Source organism: Anguilla rostrata, chromosome 1 (genome assembly GCF_018555375.3).
Source record: "Anguilla rostrata isolate EN2019 chromosome 1, ASM1855537v3, whole genome shotgun sequence".
Taxonomy (NCBI): domain Eukaryota; kingdom Metazoa; phylum Chordata; class Actinopteri; order Anguilliformes; family Anguillidae; genus Anguilla; species Anguilla rostrata.
In genome coordinates this window covers 63,304,166-63,324,213 of record NC_057933.1, presented here as the reverse complement: position 1 = coordinate 63,324,213, position 20,048 = coordinate 63,304,166, and the positions used below count along the sequence as shown (strand labels likewise).

At 38.6% G+C, this 20,048-nt stretch overlaps 2 protein-coding genes and 1 long non-coding RNA gene across 3 annotated transcripts; 1 reads left to right on the top strand and 2 right to left on the bottom strand.

The window, feature by feature from the left end:
• Positions 1–10,083: 10,083 nt before the first annotated feature.
• On the bottom strand, positions 10,084–12,692 carry LOC135261936 (homeobox protein Hox-A1a-like). Its single transcript, XM_064348650.1, has 2 exons — positions 11,856–12,692; positions 10,084–11,657 (listed from the first exon to the last, which is right to left on the bottom strand). The coding sequence occupies exons 1-2, from the start codon at positions 12,460–12,462 to the stop codon at positions 11,293–11,295; spliced, it is 972 nt and encodes a 323-aa protein (XP_064204720.1). The 5' UTR covers positions 12,463–12,692; the 3' UTR covers positions 10,084–11,292.
• Positions 12,693–12,696: 4 nt separating this feature from the next.
• Positions 12,697–13,708, top strand: LOC135261970 (uncharacterized). Its single transcript, XR_010332067.1, has 2 exons — positions 12,697–12,899; positions 13,592–13,708. It is a non-coding gene; the product is annotated as an uncharacterized LOC135261970 (long non-coding RNA).
• A 1,029-nt stretch (positions 13,709–14,737) lies between these two features.
• hoxa2b (homeobox A2b) lies at positions 14,738–18,999 on the bottom strand. The gene is made up of 2 exons (XM_064348637.1): positions 17,234–18,999; positions 14,738–16,675 (listed from the first exon to the last, which is right to left on the bottom strand). Exons 1-2 carry the CDS (start codon positions 17,595–17,597, stop codon positions 15,945–15,947), a joined length of 1,095 nt encoding a protein of 364 aa, XP_064204707.1. The 5' UTR covers positions 17,598–18,999; the 3' UTR covers positions 14,738–15,944.
• Between the last annotated feature and the right edge of the window lie 1,049 nt (positions 19,000–20,048).

Genomic DNA, 20,048 nt, shown 5'->3' with positions numbered 1-20,048 from the left:
TATATTGAATAAAGGCATCATTGTATATAATGTAAACTTACCACAGAATTTTTTATACTTATTATTTTATACTCACTATTTATTATAGGGGATGTGCAATAAGGAGTTGTGCTACTTGTAGAACTGACTCCTGTACCTAAGAGGCAATCCTATGTTTCTTGTTATTTCAATGTCTGAATGTTATAATATGATTGAGATTCAAATGTGAATGGCAGTTGTTTATGTTTTATTGTATGTGTATTGTAACTTGAAGCTGAAAAACACATTTTCTTGTAGTGCGGACAATAAAGTCTAAAGTTTAAACCATTACATTAGGGCCACTAACAGTGTTTGCTTGCTACATATACTTACTGTTTAGTCCCAGAAAACATTCCGGTTCCTATCACCTTTGAGCATGCATTTGTTTATTACAATATGTCCAAAATTGTGACATTGGCATGAAAACAGTGATTAAGATCATTCTTTTTGATAAATGAATGTTAAGTTAAATAAAAAATGCTAACTTACCAGATGTTACATTAGTCATTGGCAAAAGATGAATTTCATTTAAATCCATCTAGAGTTCTGACTGTGTGTAATGTGTCCCTAAGGTTGCCTGAGGATGCTAAAGTGGCAGGCTTACAACTGAAGATTTTGTATGTGAGCGATAGTTTGTATGGTGGTTGTTGTGTGTTGTGAGCGCAGTTCTTTTCCAGTCTACCTTCAGTGTAGAGATAAGGGTGTAACCAGATCTCCTGCCACAGGCTCTAGCAGCTGTGTGGACTTGAAACCAGCTGGTTATGCAGCAATTCCTGCGCTCTCACCTCCTTTGGTCTTTAGGTCACAAATCCCAATACACACACACACACACACACACACACACACACACACACACTCACACTCACACACACACACACACACACACACACACACACTCACACATACACACACTCACACACACACACACACAAACTCACACAAGCTGGCACCCACATGTGCCAACCAATTGTGCATCAATGTTATACATAAATCATCTATATTTCTTTCATGAACTCTTTGAAATGATATGGAAAACATTACTATATGAGCTTTTTCCACACATTATGTGTACAGCATCAACATGGAAAAGCAGAGTACACTCTATCCTATTTGTGGCTTCTGTATAGTGAATCCTATGAATTTTAGATACGCTTGCAGGTCACTGATGTCTCCTTTAAACTCGCAGCTTCTCTAATCCACTGATGATCACTCTGTAATGGATGGGATGAGAGAGGGCACTCCACATCTCCTCTACCGAAGGGCTGCAATTCGAATGATCCATTTTGTATCATACAGAATTTTTAATTCATCCACAAAAACAGTCAACACTCAAATAAGCATGGTCACTTAGGATTGACACCATGTCTTTTTCCATGACCTGTATAAAGAAATCTATCCACATAAATATTATTTGTTTTTTACCCAGAGTATTATCTATCCATCCAGATAGTATCACTGATGTTTGTTTTCTATATATCCGCTGTGAATAGGGAGAGAACAATACTTAGTCAAAAAAATTTAGCTAATCATAAAATGGGGGATTATTAGGTGGCAGGTTGAGATAGCCAGGACACCTTGCAATGTGTGTGATTGGATCTGTAATTACCGCTGTGAATGAAGACTTCAGTTTAACATCTCATATGAAAAACTGTGCCTCCTACTGCACAGTGTCTTCATCACTACACTGGGGGGTTTGACCAGCCCGTACCTGCTGAACAACATAACTTCCATTAGAAACTTAGTTTTCCAAGAAGGTCTAGTGTCCAAATACAAACTGAGCCCATACTTGCTTGGCCTCAGCCATTCGGCAGGAGCAGGGTACATGGTGGAGTGGCTGAATGTAGACTAAGGTGCTAATTAAACTATATGTCAGCTGCTGTCTAGGAATTAAGCTTTTTGCGACAATCTCCACCAAAAGGCACCAAAGCTTATATTGATCTGACTGTCAGATCACAAACAAAAATGTGAATTTGAGCATGTTTCTCCCAAACCTGTTTCAGGCTAGCTTTTCTAGCATTTCTTTATTTATTGGACTAGCAGGTCAAACCAATTGCTGGCCTGCCTCAGTGAATCCAATGGTTCTTCAAAGACAGATATTCCTATGTGATGAAAAGCTGTCACCTAAAGGCATGTTGCTTCCCCTTCACTCACTGCTTGCATCAGACTTTTCATTATATATGGGATTACTCCTGGGAATTTCACACCAGTCTCTGTCAATCTATCCTCACTGTGCAATATAACTTTCACTTAGGTGTGTGATGTGCACAGACTATAGAGGTGTGTCTTCAAATGTTGTAGTATCATCATCATTTCTCAAGTCCAGTTTATTTAAGTGGCCTGTATTAAGTCCGAGTGACCATAAGGGACAATCATTTATTGTCACCACTTAATATAACAACTCATTTTGGTACTGTTTTCATTTTATGTGAAGGCAAATTATGTTCATAAGGAGGCAGACACGGTTTAGTATAGAGTTCTGGAATCCCACTGGCAATACAGTAGGCCCACTGTGGATGACTGAAATCTAAAGAGGACACATGCAAATGGGGACCATGTTCATGTAATAAAGGACACACAGTGCACACAGACATGTGTTTGGAGGACAGAGCAGAACCTGGGAAAGGAGATACATGTAGAGACCTATTATAAATAGTCATAGTCTGTAGTACTTCTGTGATTATTATGGGTAGAGTAGGCAGTTGACAGAAAGGTACAGCAGCAGGTACTGCTCCCTCAGGGAGTTATTTTGTGTTCCAAACCAATAAGTCCCACTGACAACCATTTGCAGTCAAATGCTAATGCCAAAGTTTTATCTTTTTCCACAGAATGAAAGGCTCTGTTTGAAATGAAATATTAATCAAATGCACAGTACTATTTTTTTTTTACTAATTCTCTCTTTTTTACTATATATCTCAAAAAATATGTTTCCCTTACGGACAACTCCAGGAAATCTATTTAGTCAAGCTAAACATTTTGGAGAACATGGTGTGTCTCCCTGGAATTATTTTCCAGCTATAGACTATATTCCTTCATAATACCACCATCACACCCTGAGAATCTGCTTGGAGGCTTGAAGTAATGAATAACAATATGGTCATATTTGCACACAGGTTGACCAACATTTGTTACATCTTTGTGGCTAATATAACTTCAGAGCCTCACCAGCAGCGGTGTTGAATAGGCAGTGAGTAATCTGTGTGTTATTATATTGTATAGGATCTTCCTCCACTGGTACCTCCACATGTGCAGGTTAATTCTACTTCAAAACACTGGTACTAGGCCTTGATGCTAATCCCCTTATTTTCAGCTTCAATCAGTAGTGGTGGAATGATTTATCTTCTAAAAAGGTACCATATGAGTTAACAGCAGGAACAGGAGCTGGAGTCCATAATCCATAACAGCTGAAGCAGACTTTATTCATGCCCATTAGTATTTTTTCTGTCCAGTTTTTGTGTTTCAGGTGGATTCCACATCCCAGTGTGCCTCCAGTGGTTTGTTTCTCCTAAGGCAGAAATTGCGATCTGTTTGAGGCGGCTGGGTGTATTTTTGGGTGATAACAACTATCTGATGCGCACCTGGTTCTGCGTGTACAGAGGACTGTAGCTGGAGGGTTATTCAACTTTTGATCAAAGCATCCATGACAAGGTTTAGAAAACTGTTATGAGTAACATTTCAGTGTTTTCAAAGCTTGTATATACCTTACTTAAAGGAGGCTATATAATGAAACTTATTTAAAGGACATGTTTTAGTTGTTTCATTGACAAAAATCACGTGAAATGTTATTTATATATACTACAGCATATAGGAGCAATTATTTTGGTCAAATGGCTTACAAATTATAAATAACCTTGGCATAGGGAGTCAGGGGCTATAGGACCTGCAAGATCTTTCTACTGAGACAGAAACTACTTGGGGGAATGGAAATGCCAAATTCTCTTTATTATTACTGGACCAACAATAGTTTTAAGTTGATATTCTGACCAAAGTAGAATCCAAATAGTCCTGTCTGGGTGTGGGTTGTATCAGCACTTAGGCCTCCCCTTGCTCAATAATTTGATCTCCTCTTTCCTCCCACTCTGGATAAGAGTGTCTGCTAAATGCCAGTAAAGTAATGTACCCTCTCAGGTAAATTTAGCTCAGTCCGAATGGTTTCTATTTCAAGTAAAATTTGATTTCAGTTTAGGAATCATTTTCGACTGCATGGAACCTTTATCCGCACCCCAACTGTTTCAAGCCACGTATTATCCCATCCAGTTCAGATGTAGAATTTCATATTGTACAGCAATGAGAGTGAAATCATTACATTACATTACATTCATTTGGCAGACGCTTTTATCCAAAGCGACGTACAAGAAGTGCATTTTCATGATCGTAGACAACTGCTGAACACGGGTTCAGTAAGGTACAATTACTTATTTTGTACAGCTATTTCTAGCTGAGAACAATGAACACTATCCTGGTCTAACATCTGCAAAGCCAAACTAGGCAGAAGATTAAGCTAGAGTATTAGGACAAATACAATTTACCAAGAAGTGCAGGGATGGGGCAACATGTAACAAGTGACAAGGAAAAAGGGTTTTTTTTTTTTTTTTTTTTTTTTTTTTTTTTTAAATATATATATATACACAGCATGGTGGTGGTTATTCTAGGTATAGTCTGAAGAGATGAGTCTTCAGGCCACGGCGGAAAATGGATAGTGAGGGGGAGGTTCGGAGAGGGACGGGGAGTTCGTTCCACCACTGGGGAGCTAGGGTGGAGAAGCTCTGTGATCCCTTTGGGCGGGTGGGAGGGGTTACAAGACGCCCTGCTGCTGCAGAGCGGAGTGGTCGAGCAGGCACATAGAATTGAGTCATGTCCTGCAAGACATCAAATCATTGATGACTGCCTCTGAAACAAAATAGTCCTCTTCTTTTCACCTATCTCCTAAAGACAATGACCTAAGTCTCACTTTTCTCACGACATACAAATTGAGCACTCACCACGCCCATGCGCCAGCGAAGCTCATGCAAGAGGAGGTATTACAATTACTTCTGTCTGTCTGTCTGTCTGTCCGTCCATAACAGCCACAGCTCCTACAGTTTCGCTCCAAATTCGATTAAACATCACGCATGCGGCCAAGGAGCTGAATTCTGAATAATAGAACAAATTGGTGAAAGATAGCTTCTTTTTTTTAACTAATGTCTATTGACATCAAAGTACAGGATCGGTAAACCTTCTAAATGCACGAGGGCGATGTAGTTTTTGAATACACAACGGCAAGTGGGCTACATAGGGTATATAAACTAATGCTTTGCAGTTGAAGTAGGCTTGGCCTTTACCTAGGTATAGGCTCGTAACATTAGGGGTCATGGCTGCCGAAGCATAGACTATACTCAATGGCTTATTAATTTGTCATTTAGATACTAAACTTCCTAAGAACTACTATTAGCATAATGTTAAACCTTTGCCTGCTGTAATCTATGAGGTTTTTTGAAACCATAATGTCCTGGAAAAATTTGCTTTTGGCTGTATTGGTTGTAGCCATGGACCAAGCTGACCTATTTCATGTGGAATTTCATGCCAAGCCCCATATATGTGGCAGATTTAATATCTAATTTAATTGATTAGATATTAAATTTAATGATCAAGTGATGTTCTAATACAGAACTTGAGAACAGAAGAAAGATGAGAAAAAGATTAAATAGATAAGTAAAACAAAAAACTCATCTTTGTTGCATGAAAGCTGCTGTAATGAAATCGAAAATATGCTTTTGAGCATTGAACAGAGTCTTAAAAGGGAGTGAAGAATATTCAGGTGCTGCTTTAGCCAGCTTTTATGCAGAAAACAATTGTAGATTGAGTAGAATGTTGTCCTCCTGTCTGAAACAGGAAAATTTTGGTTAATTGGCAAAGTTCAACTGTTTTCCTGTTTCTGGTAAGATAATAGCAACACAGGCGACAGAATGGTGTGTGTGTGTGTGTGTGTGTGTCATGCGTGTGCACATGTGTGTGTAGGTGTTACTATTCTTGTAGACATTATTTTCATAGTCTTAATCCAACTCTTCAACCTTTAGAAATATATGTACTTTTTATCCACCACTAAACCACTGGTTACAAATTGAAGACCATAATTCTCAGATATAGCATATCTGTGTCCATATCTTACAAGCTGCCTGGCTTTTTATTGCTTTGTCCATCATGCTCTTGTTGTTTGTCATGTCTGGAAACCTTATGTTCTCAGCAATTTGTTTATCTCAGATTATTTCCAACTAGCCCTTACCCTAGAGCATGTATCTTATAACCTTTGTATACTTTTTTTATCGTAATTGATGCCATTCTACAGGGAAACATGCTGGAAACAGCTGCTGGAATATTATATTGTGGAATAATTGTTTTTCATTGGCTGCTGGCAGCCCTAATAAGTTTTGCTCCAGAAACCTGACAAATAATATGGCTCTGGAAATTTTCCAGAAAACACATTTAGTTCCTAGTTGCTTGCAAGAAAATTACATTACATTACAGTACAATCACTTAGCAGACACTTTTATCCATATCAACTTACAAGCATAAAACATCAGTGTTAGTCGAATAAGAGTGATTATTATTACTATTATTCAGCACAGTGCACAACAATATCAATATCTAACAAATATCTATGTGAGCTTAAGTAATTTTTGTATATATTACCCAGATCATCTCATAATAAATTTTACATTCAAACAATAGCTATAGAAATAATAAATGATTCAGTATGTGGCTATGTCCAAATGCATTATTTGATGTTCCCTGACTTGCATTACACTGCACCTCCCCTCGGTTTGGGAGACAGAGCTGAACTATAAGAATGTGTGTGTGTGTGTGTGTGTGTGTGTGTGTGTGTTGATTATTTTCAAGCTAACTTAGGCTTAATGTAAAACAAGTTGTAATTTCATAGAAATCCCCTGTTTTTAAAGGTCTATGAGACCTAGTTGGCTGGCAATCCACATTTCCGGTACTTGATTTATGTACTGCTACACATTAAAAAGCAGCACTACAGTTATGTGCATAATTATCTTAATATAGTAGGCGGAAATCCACGGTGTGTTTCTGACCGGGGGAATTATGCGGTAGCAGCCCTTGTTCCATTATTTACTTCAAAGATATTTGTTCTGACCAGACATTTAGGATTGGTGTATGCATCCAGACATGTCATCCAGCGTATGTAGGTTAAGAGAATGGTCAGTAGATATAATTTCTTCATTTAAATATTCTACAAACAGAATATGAATAACCGAAGTAAAAGTAGATTCAGCAGACATCGACCAAAAGCAGGCAATAACTGGCCTGGGTAAATACAAATATGTAGAGGCATCACTTGAAACTGTCTGTATCTTTTATTACGCCATCACAATTACTTCGACAACCGAATTGTATATGCGTGTATGTCAGAGGTAAATTTAATTTAAAAATTAAATTAAAATTAATTCTTTTTCGCTGGTAATTCCAAATAAGAAAAAAGAAGTTGTATCAACAACTTACTGTCCAATAGGCCTATATGTAGCCTAAAATAACTTGGAAAGGGAATAATTTTGCTCACGAGAAAGCCGTACCTGACTATAAGACTGATGGAAACTTCGAGGCATAGACAAATGTAAGGTTCTGTGCTTTTTTTCTTTTTCTTTTAGTTCTCTGTATCTGTCGTTTTCCTCAAAACTGCTATCGCGTAATAGGCTATGTATGGAATATAAATATGAGGAACTGAGTTGAAAAATAAATAAATAAAAATCAGTAATAAGGTATTTATTTCCATTTTTGAGAGCGACACTTCTGCAGATTGTTGTTTTGAAATATAATATTCCTGGCAACTAAACCGTGTTAATAGTTTTTATTTAGCTTTGAAAATAATATTACAGTCGATAATAGGACGTTGGCATTATAATATTTAACCTTATTAGAAGTCATTAGGCAGGACATTAGGCTACATTAGCCAAAAAGCATCCCGCACTGAGTATTTACCATTGACTTTAAAAACACATATGCATTGCCTTAATGTTAATTTTTCTCTAGGCTACTCAATATTTTTCCTTTATTCGGCTTGAAATAAAAGGCAACTGTTCAATATGCAAAGTTCAGATCGAACCATAAAACCACAGAGTGCATAATTCCGCTGGGGAATCGCGAACAAGTTATAAAGCCCTTGTTATGGTTACTAATTTGCTCAATAAACGCTATTATCCAGTGACATGCATATTATTATCATTTATACAGATGAATGTTTGCAGAAACGATTCGGACTGTTTGTTCAAAATATGTGCACCTGCAACCTCGAAACACCAAGGCCAGGTGTATAGCTGTTGCACTCCCATCCTAAACATACGTGTACAACTTACACTGGGCAAATGTCCGGATATTGTGTTGATCTCTCGACTGAGCACCTTAATATATAGCACTATTATACTTACTGTTATAATGTTATACTATTACTTATGCAGTGTCCAGCTTAAAATTGCTATTTATCCCTGCGTTTTTAAGATGTAAACACATTAGTTCAGATATTAATAAGGAGAAATATGTTTTATCTTTTGGAGTTCTGTACAAGAAAACAATACTTTTAAAACATTTATAAGACTTAATTATTCAACATTTTACTGTGTAGGCTATCTATAATGCGCATTGAATATGTAATTTGCCATGTCGTTAATTGTATGCACGCTGATGAATGCAAGTGACTATTGTTTAACAGAGCTGCCATTACAATGGTTTCTGCTTTATGAAGTAGTCTGTTCTTTGCTTTTTTGAGTTCAAGTGTTGTAGACTTCATAGCAAAATATTCCGTGTAAAATCAACTCTGGTATAGTAGGCTACTTCAGAATATTTATTGTCCCTCTGGACTATTGAACTCTGTTAGAGTTGATTTAACACTAATATTTTTGTTGGGTATATCATTCCAGAGTCCACAAGAAATGGTATTCTAGTGATAATGAGAAGCAATGGTATCCAGTTGCCACGCATATTTGGGCCATAAAATTATTCAGCAACTTATTCAATTATATTGGCCTTCATCTGGTGATAGCCTACGTTTGATTATTAGCACATTGTAAAACATATTTGCGTTTTCTTTTTTAGGGCAGTATACTATTACTTTTCCGTCGTCGATAATTCAGTGAGGGTTCAATTTGCATGATTGATTAAATCAATTGTGTCTTGAATTAGAGAAGCATAACTAGCCTATTCACTCCCACAAGTGTGACGCGCAGTAGCCTACCAGCCTCACTGTTTATGGATCAATCGGAAGCATCCTGATAACTTATACTGAAGTTGGTTGAATATTAGTTCGAGAAGCTGTTCGGTGTTCTTTCTACATATCCACGTTCATTCTCCACATCATTGTCAAAACCCACATCACGGTAATTTTGAAATGCATTTAATGGCACAAAAAAACATTGGAATATATCTTCAAAAACGGCATTTCTACAGTCTTCCAATGAATGGTTTATTACTGCATAACTTGTTTGGTTTATATTGTTGAAGACATGATGGATATTTCGGATTCGAGTTCTGGTTCATCATTCTAATTTCACCGACAACCTTAAGAGATAATAATACTGGTCAACATTAGGCTACAATGGACGACAGTTTATTTTAGCACAGTCGTCCCCTTTAACATTTGCCTAGGTATAGAGGATCAATTGCCCTGCTTCCTTGTCAATAGTGTGCACACTGATTAAAAGGTCAAGCCTTCAGCAAGTGAATGTGTTTAATCGTGTCATGTAGTTAAAAGCGCATTCAAAACAAATAGCCTACATAAGGATTCAAAAAGGAGAATATTTGAGTACACATCAAATGCACACCATGGCATCATAACTGAGTAACCTGTAATATAGATCTACTAGAACTTATGGAACTAAACATACGCAGACGGCATGAGCGTATGTGTGTGTGTGTGTGTGTGCGTGTAGAGAGAGAGATAGAAAACAAAGTTCATGTTTATAGATGCGAAGGTATTTAATGAATACTGACCCGTAAATTCTTGATTACATGACACAAATGTAGCATACTCTTTACATTAACAAAAAAAATCCACAACTGATAAAACTCAGTATATGATATGATTCATTGTAGCTTTTTACCGAAACTTGATCATACATTCATATGGCCCCAAAGCACTCTCGTGACAAAAAATAAGACCTGTAGACAGGTTGAAATTGTCAGGTGTAAATACTGTACCGATTAAGGTTTAAAACCCGTGTCGATTGTTGCGCCACATACCACTTTCGAAAGTAGGCTTACCCTAGTGCAATTACATTTCAACTGTACTTGAACTTATTGTGTTCATGAGGTATTTGTTTTACAACAGGTTAAAGTTTAAGTGTAGCATTTAAACAACCAGTGTGAGGCACATAACAACTAGCATTAGGCTACTTGTTCCAGTTTGGTGTCATGTTGCGTTTCCTTTCTGAAAAAAAAAAAATCAATGAGGAAAAACCTCAGTAGACTAAACGAATATATACTTGGCCTTACACTTCTGTTTATGCCATTGGTACCGACTGCCAATCTGTGTAAGAGTGACATAACCTCCGATTTATCTGTTCAAAAGCACACATGATGCATTCTGTTCAGTCGCTCACACTCTGGCTTTACTTCCTGTGCTGTGAGTTTTGTAGCCTATATAATATATAAGTTGCTTTAAATATAGTGTTTTCAATAGAAAGCAATATAATACGAACTTATTTGATCACAGTTGGAAGGTAACGTTAATTTATGGCAGGTGAAAATAGCTACAGGCTATACGGTAGCCTACAGTCTGGAGGGTCAATGAAATAGTGGTTTGGCCACAACTTCCCATGAGAACGTTAAGGCAACACAAATTACACCACTTTCAGTTATTTCCGTTTCAATAAAAACAGAATTTGCACAACACAACATATATGTTTAAGGTCAGCCAATCGAGGCCTTCAGTTTACTTGTCTGTGCAATCTGCATTTAACATAATTACATGTAAGCGGCATTTAAAACCCTCTTTATGTAAACAAAACGTTTAAGATTTTGCACTTAGTGAATCTAAGCACACATACACAGTTGATCACACAAATCACAAGACCATCAATTAATTAAAAATCCAGGTAATAATCTGATTGTAAGCACTCCAATGGTGCATTTCTTTGGCTACTTAAGTACAAGCATGTTTGGAAGTCCATTACTTCTAACATAAATATCAATAACTGTATATGAAGCCATTTTGTTGTTTGGAGGTCAGGCTACAAGGGATCGTTGTGTCCTGAATAATCACTATGATCCTAGCTGTAGAGGATAACTTTATCCCGATGTATAGGGGTCAGCCGTAGAGGACGCTGTAGATGAGGCGGGGGATGGTGTAGTGGCGGGGGAGGGCAATTTCCTTGACTGATTTTCGTTTTTCTCGTCGCTGTCTGTTTGGGTGCCTGGCGATTTCGATAGCAACCCTTCCTTCTCGCGCTTCTTTTGCTTCATTCTTCGGTTCTGGAACCAAATTTTCACCTGAGTCTCGTTGAGCTGAAGCGCTGCTGCGATCTCTACGCGTCTGGCGCGGGTCAAGTACTTGTTGAAGTGGAACTCCTTCTCCAGCTCTGTTAGCTGTTTGGTGCTGAAGTTGGTCCTCACCATGTTGGGCTGACCAGCGAAGCCATATTCTCCAGCTTTGCCTGAGGGTGAGAGGTGAGTTGAGGTAACTGCCTGCTGGTGAAATCCGGATGAGGGAAAGACAACTTATACAAACTACTGTGAACACATATGCGCACGTATTAACTTGTGCATTTTGTTTACATTTTAATAGAGGCTATTTGTCAAACTAAATGTACATTATCCTTCAGTGGTCTTGCTGAAGAAGGAATGACACTCACCAGTTTTGGGGGGGTTTCTCTTTACTTTCATCCAATCGAAAGTCTGCGCCGGTGAAGTACTCTCAGGCAAGGGTGAGCAGCAGGTGTCATGGGTGGTGACATGCAGAGGGGACAGGTGGCTCCCACACGCAGCGAAGGACAGGTTCGCTTGCTCATGTCCGTATGCGGCGTGAGTGTACTGTAGTTGTCCCATCGTAGCTCCACTGTAACCCTGGTGATGCTGCAACATGGATGACGAAATGTTCCCAGAGTAAACTATGGGGGCACATTGCGGGTAGCTAACATTGGAGTCCACGTCCTGGCTCAGTGGGTAGTGATTGTAACTTGGACAAACACTCTGTGTGCCATAGCTGGAGCCACAACCGGAGTGGGTGGCATATGTGAAGCCTAAAGAACTGTGAGTTTGGTAGGATCCCGACTGGTGTGCGTGGGAAGGAATACCACCCGGCGAAAGTCTACTCACGATAAAGTGATCTTCATCGCCGCAAGTATTACCTGTGACAGAGCACGACTGGAAACCTGAAATCCCGTGGTCTGGATGAAAAGCCTTGGTAGAGCAGGATCCTCCGTCGCCACTAATCACAGAGTAATCTAAGAAGGAGCTCATTGTAGCATTTTCTGTGTGCCACTGACTGATCAGGTCCTCACTGATCAGTATGTATCAACCTGGATGACCGCGCCAACCTGCTTGATTCCTCCATCGAGCCGGCTCAAAGCTGTATGAATGAATGTTGGGTCGTCACGTGACTCGGGTCAGCCAGTGAGCGCCGCAATGGCAGCGATCGCCTTCCCACGCAAATGATAGATCACCTTTTAAGAGGCATTTAAATACCAAACGCCCCTCGATCAAGGTGACGCACATCAGCCCTAATGTATTGGTTGTGCAAACAATGGGCAAAGCAGAAGACAGTGGACAACGCTCATTTCACACGGATCCCGGGGCGCTCTAGACCAGAAAATACAATAATCTCAAGGATGTATCAAATGTGATCTTTCCACCTTCACACTCGAACGACCCATCAATGATTCGTCAAAACACACGAGGTAAGATACAAAATCATTTTTAAAATTCGCGTGCGCGCTTGTGCTCTTGTTTTCAATATGACATACTAATGCGTAATTGGTTCTGGGTTCACTAGCTGCGGATATATCACTTGTCGAGAGAGGCAGGGAAATGAACTTCATCCAGCTATCTGCCTATGTTCACAGCCGTTGGCATGGAGATGAGGGGCTTGTGTAACCTAACACCCCGGAGCTATCACAAAGTTACCAGCACAACAGGCAAACCTTCAGTTAGGTTTCCTGTAGTTATAGGTGGATCTTCATACACGTATTGCATCAGAATATCTAACATGGCATATTTGTAGTGGAGAGTAAGGGTTTGTGTGTGATTCTGTACGCCACACTCATAGCAGACAATTCCATTACTAGTTTTAATGAAGGGGCAAACAAAATGAACACAGCAATCAAATATATTACATATGGCAATGTCTGCTGTGTCGCTAACTGATAAAATAGATATTTGACAACACAATTTACTGTATTAAATGTTATTTTGAATTTTGAGTGTAAATATTTCAGACGGCAATAATATATGAACAGTCCTGGATGGCGTTTTAATAACGTAATTAACAAACCTCCTAATTAACTGCATCAATTAAGAGTTACAGAAGCAGTGGTCAACCTATATCAAAATCTGATTTAATTGAGCAATTTTTCCCTTTTTTCCCTTACAGGCGTGGATCTTGAGAGAACGTAGTCTAAACGATGGAACACAGCATTCCATACCACCCCTGTGTGCAAACAATCCAAAAATGTCTTTCACAATATCCATAAATGTTAGAATAATGTTATTCTGATTGTTGGTGAAATAGTCTCCACAAAGTGCCATATATGTTTCCGATTTGATTGGATAAGCCGAAAACTGACAGCTCAGACCACCGTTAAGTTTTAAAGAAAATAGTCTGCCACCGAGGAGGTCTACACCACGAGCACTGGATATGGTGAGCATGCGGCCTTGTGGTCAGTAATAAAATGGCGCTCCTGGCACAATTGGGAGAATACACGATTAGGCACATACTCTTCATTCAGATCTCAACGACCTTTCTAAACTGAAATGTGTGTAGTAGCTTCTGTATCTTCTAGCTGTACATTAAAATAAGACGTGACCACATATAGGCCAAGTATGTGACACAAGGCAATGCAACCATAAGCACATGTGCTAGAAAAAATACCGAACAACCGCACCGCTTACCAGAAGAGCGGGTGACTGGCCCAGCCTCGGGAAGATTCCGAAGTCGCCTGCATTCCTGCTATCTGCATTGTGGTGACGAAAAAATAGGAAAGAAAGAATGTTTTGTTTCACAGAAATCCTGTTATCACTAGTATTGTTTGTTTTGTAGACGAAAAGGAGTTTGAATAGCCTACTGAAAATCGCAGAGTCAGAGGAAACCTATAAATTATCCAACCTTAATGCAGCTATAGCTTGTATTAAATCTAGTCTAATGCCGACGGATGGCTAGCGAAATGTCACTAATAGAGACATTTCGAGGAAATATCTGGCCCTGCAAGATTACACTATTCATACCAAGTAAAGTACAATGTAACTGTTTGGTTAACAGTTTCCAATACATTATTTTTTACTCTAGTTGCACAAATATATCTGCATTAAATAAATTGTGTAACCATTATAGCCCTTCATATACATTTGGGTTGTTTCATTCAATGATGTTTAAATAAATTGGTCTTACATAAAACAACCAACTTTACATGCGTCCTGGCCTTTACAATATAGGGAACTTGTTTTGAGAAATGAACACACAATGACGGACGAACACAAAATGTTTTTTAACATTTACTTTTTATTTTTTGAGAACTGAAATACTTTTCGAGTGGCCTCGAGTACTCGCTCATGTGGGTTTAAAATGCCATAAAAATATACTGAAAGCCCTAAAAGTTAATGCGCTCGGCTGGGGAATCCCATTTGCTGTTCAAACATGAAACGATTTTATATGTCCGTATTCCTTGGAAACAGACCTCAATAGCCTCATTAACCTCAGCGGAATTATCATGAAATATAATTCCATGAAATACTTTAGATTTATGAAATCCATTTAATTCAGACAACGCACTTCTATCAACTTCAGATATATATATATATATATATATATATATTGCTTTAAAAGTTTAAAAGTTCTTACGGCTGAGTGGCAAGAGTTTAGCGAGTTACTTTTACTATTCAGCTAGAAAATCAGCAGTGGCTACATGTAAACTCTGAGCTAAACACAATATGCTATTTCAAAAACACGCGTTTGAAAGAGCATGGATTTTTCTTGTCAAATAATAAGGACAAAGTAGAATTTAAATCGTCAACGTTGCACTTCAAACGTAGACTAGCCAACCTAGAGAAATTCTGTTAACAGTAACATGTCAGAAATATCTCCAACAACCTTTGTAGCACTGTTACTAAACTCATTAGCAGACCTAGCTGGTATGTTCAATGTGTATTTTTTTAACCAAATTATACATATGTTAGAAATAAGCCACATCGTGTTACATTCCGAAAAATATTTGTAATATCTTTAAAGAATTTAAAAAGAATACAATGTGATTTCATTTGTCACATCTATACTTTTAATTAGCCTGTTGCGCTGAATATTTTTAAATACAATATTTTGTATGTCCGAAATCTTTTTCCAAATAAAAATCAGACTTGCTGTTTTCGTGAATTTTAAAATGTTTTCATGAATCTTTTCCGTACATATAAAAATACTACTTTAAATAAAAAACAATCGATAGCAATGTTCCAAGTAGAAATTTATTCTAACAAAATATTTATAACATTGTACCCGAAAGTGATACAAAAATAAAACGACAGATATTCATGTCTACTTTTCTCTTTTCCCATTATTGGCTTTGGAAACATATTCAAAGGTTACTTCCATTATTTCCAACCTTACCTCTTTCCTCTTCCTGATTAATAAACTAATCGAGTAAGTAATAAACAATATGTACTGACCACATTAAGAAAAAAACATTTTTAAGAAAGAAGGCGGCGTTTTTTTTTTTCTTTTCTTAAATTATGTATTTTTAATAGGTCAGATGCTGTAAATCGATTGTTGTTAGGCTGTCCGTGAAAAAATCAAAACTGTCCGTAGATATGTCCACAGGGCTATCTAGAGATTCGGACAAACTTGGAGAGACGGCATCTGAGAGATGGAGGCAGGAATCTGCTGAAAAAACGTTAAAGTCCTGTAAAGAAGAAACATCCAGGGCCGAAGAACAGCCATTGTCCAGGCCAGATGCACAGTCCGACCCCATTGTTAACCCACAGATTGGAACAGTGGGTGACGGATTTGAAAAATGTTTCAGATTTTTGTCATTGCTGTTTAACGGTGAAGCAGTAAAGCTTTGGGAATCTCCATTGTGTACATTCGGAGAGCCTTGTGAAGTTAAAGAGTTCTGCTGAAATGAGTAGCTCTCCCTTTCCAAAAGAGCCCCTGACACATTGTTGAGGGCTTGTTCATAGAGGGACTTCTCCTCGCTGTGTCCTCCGTCCTCCAGGCTCTTGAATTTCCCCTCGCCGATATGGTTCTCCTTGCACTGTGTCTGTCTTTTGTGCTTCATCCTACGGTTCTGGAACCACACTTTAACTTGCCTCTCGGTTAAATCCAGTAAAGCGGCGATCTCGACCCTCCTCGGTCTGCATAGGTACTTGTTGAAATGGAATTCCTTCTCCAGCTCCAGTAGTTGGGTGTTCGTGTACGCAGTTCTCAACCTACGAGATGCCCCGCCACCGCTCTCAGGGATATCGGGCGAGTCTACAGCATAAACACAAAGAAACACCCACACATTTTCATTAAAATAGGAACAATGATAGTATAATCATATTTTACTTCTAAATATACCCTGTAGAAAATTGATGTCTTCCGCCCACCGATTAAAACAAATTCGCCTAAATAGACCGGTCGCCTATTTCTCGCGCTTTAGTTACACGTTTCGTGAAAATGCAACCGAGGGGCTCAATCAATTTAAGACCTAAAATTCAAAACAGAAATAAGGCCATGGAAGCGTGGACCAGCCTGGCTCCAGCCTAATGAATGCACCAGCTGCCGAGCTAAGCTACAGCAATCTATCACTCTTGATTACTGTCAAATATCAAAACTCTGGCACCGGTCGACATGGGAGCTTAGTCTGAAAATCCAATAAACTCTATAACTTTGTGAAACTTTTAATAACAACCGCGTAAACAATCACATTTGAATCCAATTGCAAAGAATGTGAATTTATTATCAAACAAAAGTTAAATTAGGTTATGTTCGGTAATAAATTTGCATTGTTGTCCACGAAACGTTTTTCACCCTCTTCGTCCATCTTACCTTTCGGAGAAAAACAAATAGGTCCCGGCTCTGCGGCTGTTGCTGTGGAAGTTGGCAGCTGACTTTTCTTCGAGGCTTTTTTCTCCTTCATCCAGGGATACTCCGGAGGAAGAGACGCGGCTGGCAGCGGGCTGCAGCCATTAAGGCTCTGCTTGGGCCGGCTGTGTCGAGGGTGGCTGCCGGGGTTCAGGCTGGGAATGGTCTGCTCAAAAGGAGGAGGAATCAGTGTCGAGTGTGAAAGCGTCGAGTTCTTGATTGATGAACTTTGAAATGTATCACCGACAGGGGGAAAAGATGTCAGGCACTCAGCAAGCGACGGCTGACTATTGATAAAACCAGTCTCTCGCTCGAATTCGTAATTCATCTCCTCTCCCTTTCAGCCTAGAAAACTTAGCTCTTATTTGAAATTTGTGGCCCAGGTGAAATATCATAAAGATCTCTGCTGGTGTTTTTTTTCTAAATCACTGATTACGGCCGTGTGGGGACCGCGCTACTATTAAACTATTGCATTCATGGAGACAAGGTTGAAATTGGACCGAATTGCTTGTCACATGATTACCTCTGCCCAATGACAATTTGGGGTTTAATCAAAAGAAGCCACTGTCTGCGTGATTGATCCAAAAAGTCTGCAAGGAACGCCTCATTCTGGGAGCATGGCTGTTTTTATTTACACATTTTGTCCCGTTAGTCCGCTTCTGTTCAAAAGCACTGAAATATAATTTTTTGAGTCAGTGTGGCAGTGCGTGTGTGTCCGCCACGAGGGCTCATGCATGCATAGTGTATTGTTTCTGAATGTCAGAAGAATACCCCACACCTCACAAATCATCCGGACACCTACATATGACGCCTGCAGTCATTAACAGAGTAACCCATTAATCTTTAAAGTTCCGACAGAAAAACCGGGCGAGTCGAGTCTTCTCTGGAGGAGGGAGGCAATAATATGCTTATGTCAGATTAAAATATATTCAGGCACACACACTCGCACACGCACACATACGCTCTCTTCACCCCCAAGCCCGATAACACAATGTAAATCCTAGATTTTATTTTCTATAATTATCATAAATTTAATTCCACATAGCGATTCGTGTTGTATTAAACTAATATGTCATATGGGCATACAAAACATTAGCACACAGGTAAAGCAACATAAACATGATCTTAAAATCATTTGGTTTAAATTCGTATCAGGACAGATATTAATATTTGAGATTGATAACAGGTGATACGTCCCCCCCTGTCATTTCAAAAATAAATCATGACCACTTAAAAAACGTTTTAATTTGATGAAATGCACAATATAACTTAAGCCGGTGACTATCATAATTATTTCAGTCATGGGACTTTCATTTGCCATTTTGTCTTTTGTTTACTCTCAATGGTTAATTCACAATGGCTACAAGATCTGGGTGTTGTGGATAAACCCACCGAAAGAAAATGACCCCTCACCCCTCCACCCACATTTATTTAGTTTATATCACTGTTTTTGAAAACATTTCATGGGATTTACAGTATTCAGTGTATTAGCATTTAGTATACGAGCTCTTCTGGATGATTTAAATCACAATTATCAATACGTATTTTGTTTAAAAATGATGCACTTCTGAAGTGATATTTTGTGAATTTGTGGCTCATAGTCTAAGTGGAGAAATGGTAGTAGGCCTGCTTATATTCCAAACAAAGAGCCGTGGAAGTCTGTGCGCTATCAATCTTACTCGCCAAAGGTCTGACAGCTTCGTGCCCTAAGACCACATTTAAACCTTCTAACTCTCTCTTAGATCATAGGAAGCCAGGAAGAGGCGAACAACACCATACTTTAAGAAGGAAGGCGTTTCATTTCATGCTGTTATTTTGCTAAGATTTTATTACCGAAAACATAGCTTTGCGTTTTTCTGATTGCACTATTACGCATTTGGTGGGGGCAACCCTTACATTTCTTTTTTTATTGAATACGCCAGCATTTTCATTTGCAAAAGGTTTGCCTTTTCAAGCAAAATGTGTAGGATAAACCAAGCTGGTATGAAAAAGACGGATGGCTTTGCAATTACACACAAGCTTTGTGCGCGGAAAGAGAGTGGGTGTTGGCATTCTGCAAAAATCCTATTCAGTCCCACACACATTTTAGCTTGGACTAATACAGTGTCCTTTCCCCCCAGACTCAAATCTAACCGAGGACCATAAATGGACAATTTTGTGGATTTCACGTAAAGCATTATTTGTGTATAACTGCATTAACGTTTTTAGTCTATTCATTTACGGAGAAAATAATATCGGATCCATTATTCTTCTTGTTCCTACCAACCATATGTCAGGGAAAGCAATCCGTTCCAGGAGCACGTCCCAGACAATAATATAAGAGGACCACATTGAAGAAAAAATTGTAAGTATATTTAATTAATTGTAACTGTTAGAGCTGTAATCTGACGTACAGTATGCGTCCTTACAATTACAGTTATAGTAATTTATTTTCAAATAGCCTAATAATGAGAAATGCGTGCTAGCAAGCTATGCTAATCACTTAAGTTAGAATAAGATATAGACAAAGGCGGTCCTCTAACATATTTTACAATCGACGAAGTGTAGCCTTGTGTTTATACTAAATATATAGGTATTTTTTGCAAACACATTTAAAACTAATGTCTTTAATGGAAACTTAAAAAGAAAAAAGCAATTCGAGGACGGACTGTAAAGCTGTTTTGGTATTATTTTGAAAATACATTTAGTCGATTTGTGTTGAAATGACAACTAATTCGACAATAGGCCTACGGCAAATTGGGTTTGCAGTTCAAATTGAAACAAACGAAAATAAAATTCA

Bases quoted from the DNA above. Each gene is read 5' to 3' on its own strand.
- LOC135261936 (XM_064348650.1), bottom strand. From the start codon at position 12,462: ATGAGCTCCTTCTTAGATTACTCTGTGATTAGTGGCGACGGAGGATCC. The intron at 11,658-11,855 runs GTGAGTGTCATT...TCTCACCCTCAG, and splicing joins GAGAAACCCCCCCAAAACTG to GCAAAGCTGGAGAATATGGC.
- hoxa2b (XM_064348637.1), bottom strand. From the start codon at position 17,597: ATGAATTACGAATTCGAGCGAGAGACTGGTTTTATCAATAGTCAGCCG. The intron at 16,676-17,233 runs GTAAGATGGACG...TTTATGCTGTAG, and splicing joins TATTTGTTTTTCTCCGAAAG to ACTCGCCCGATATCCCTGAG.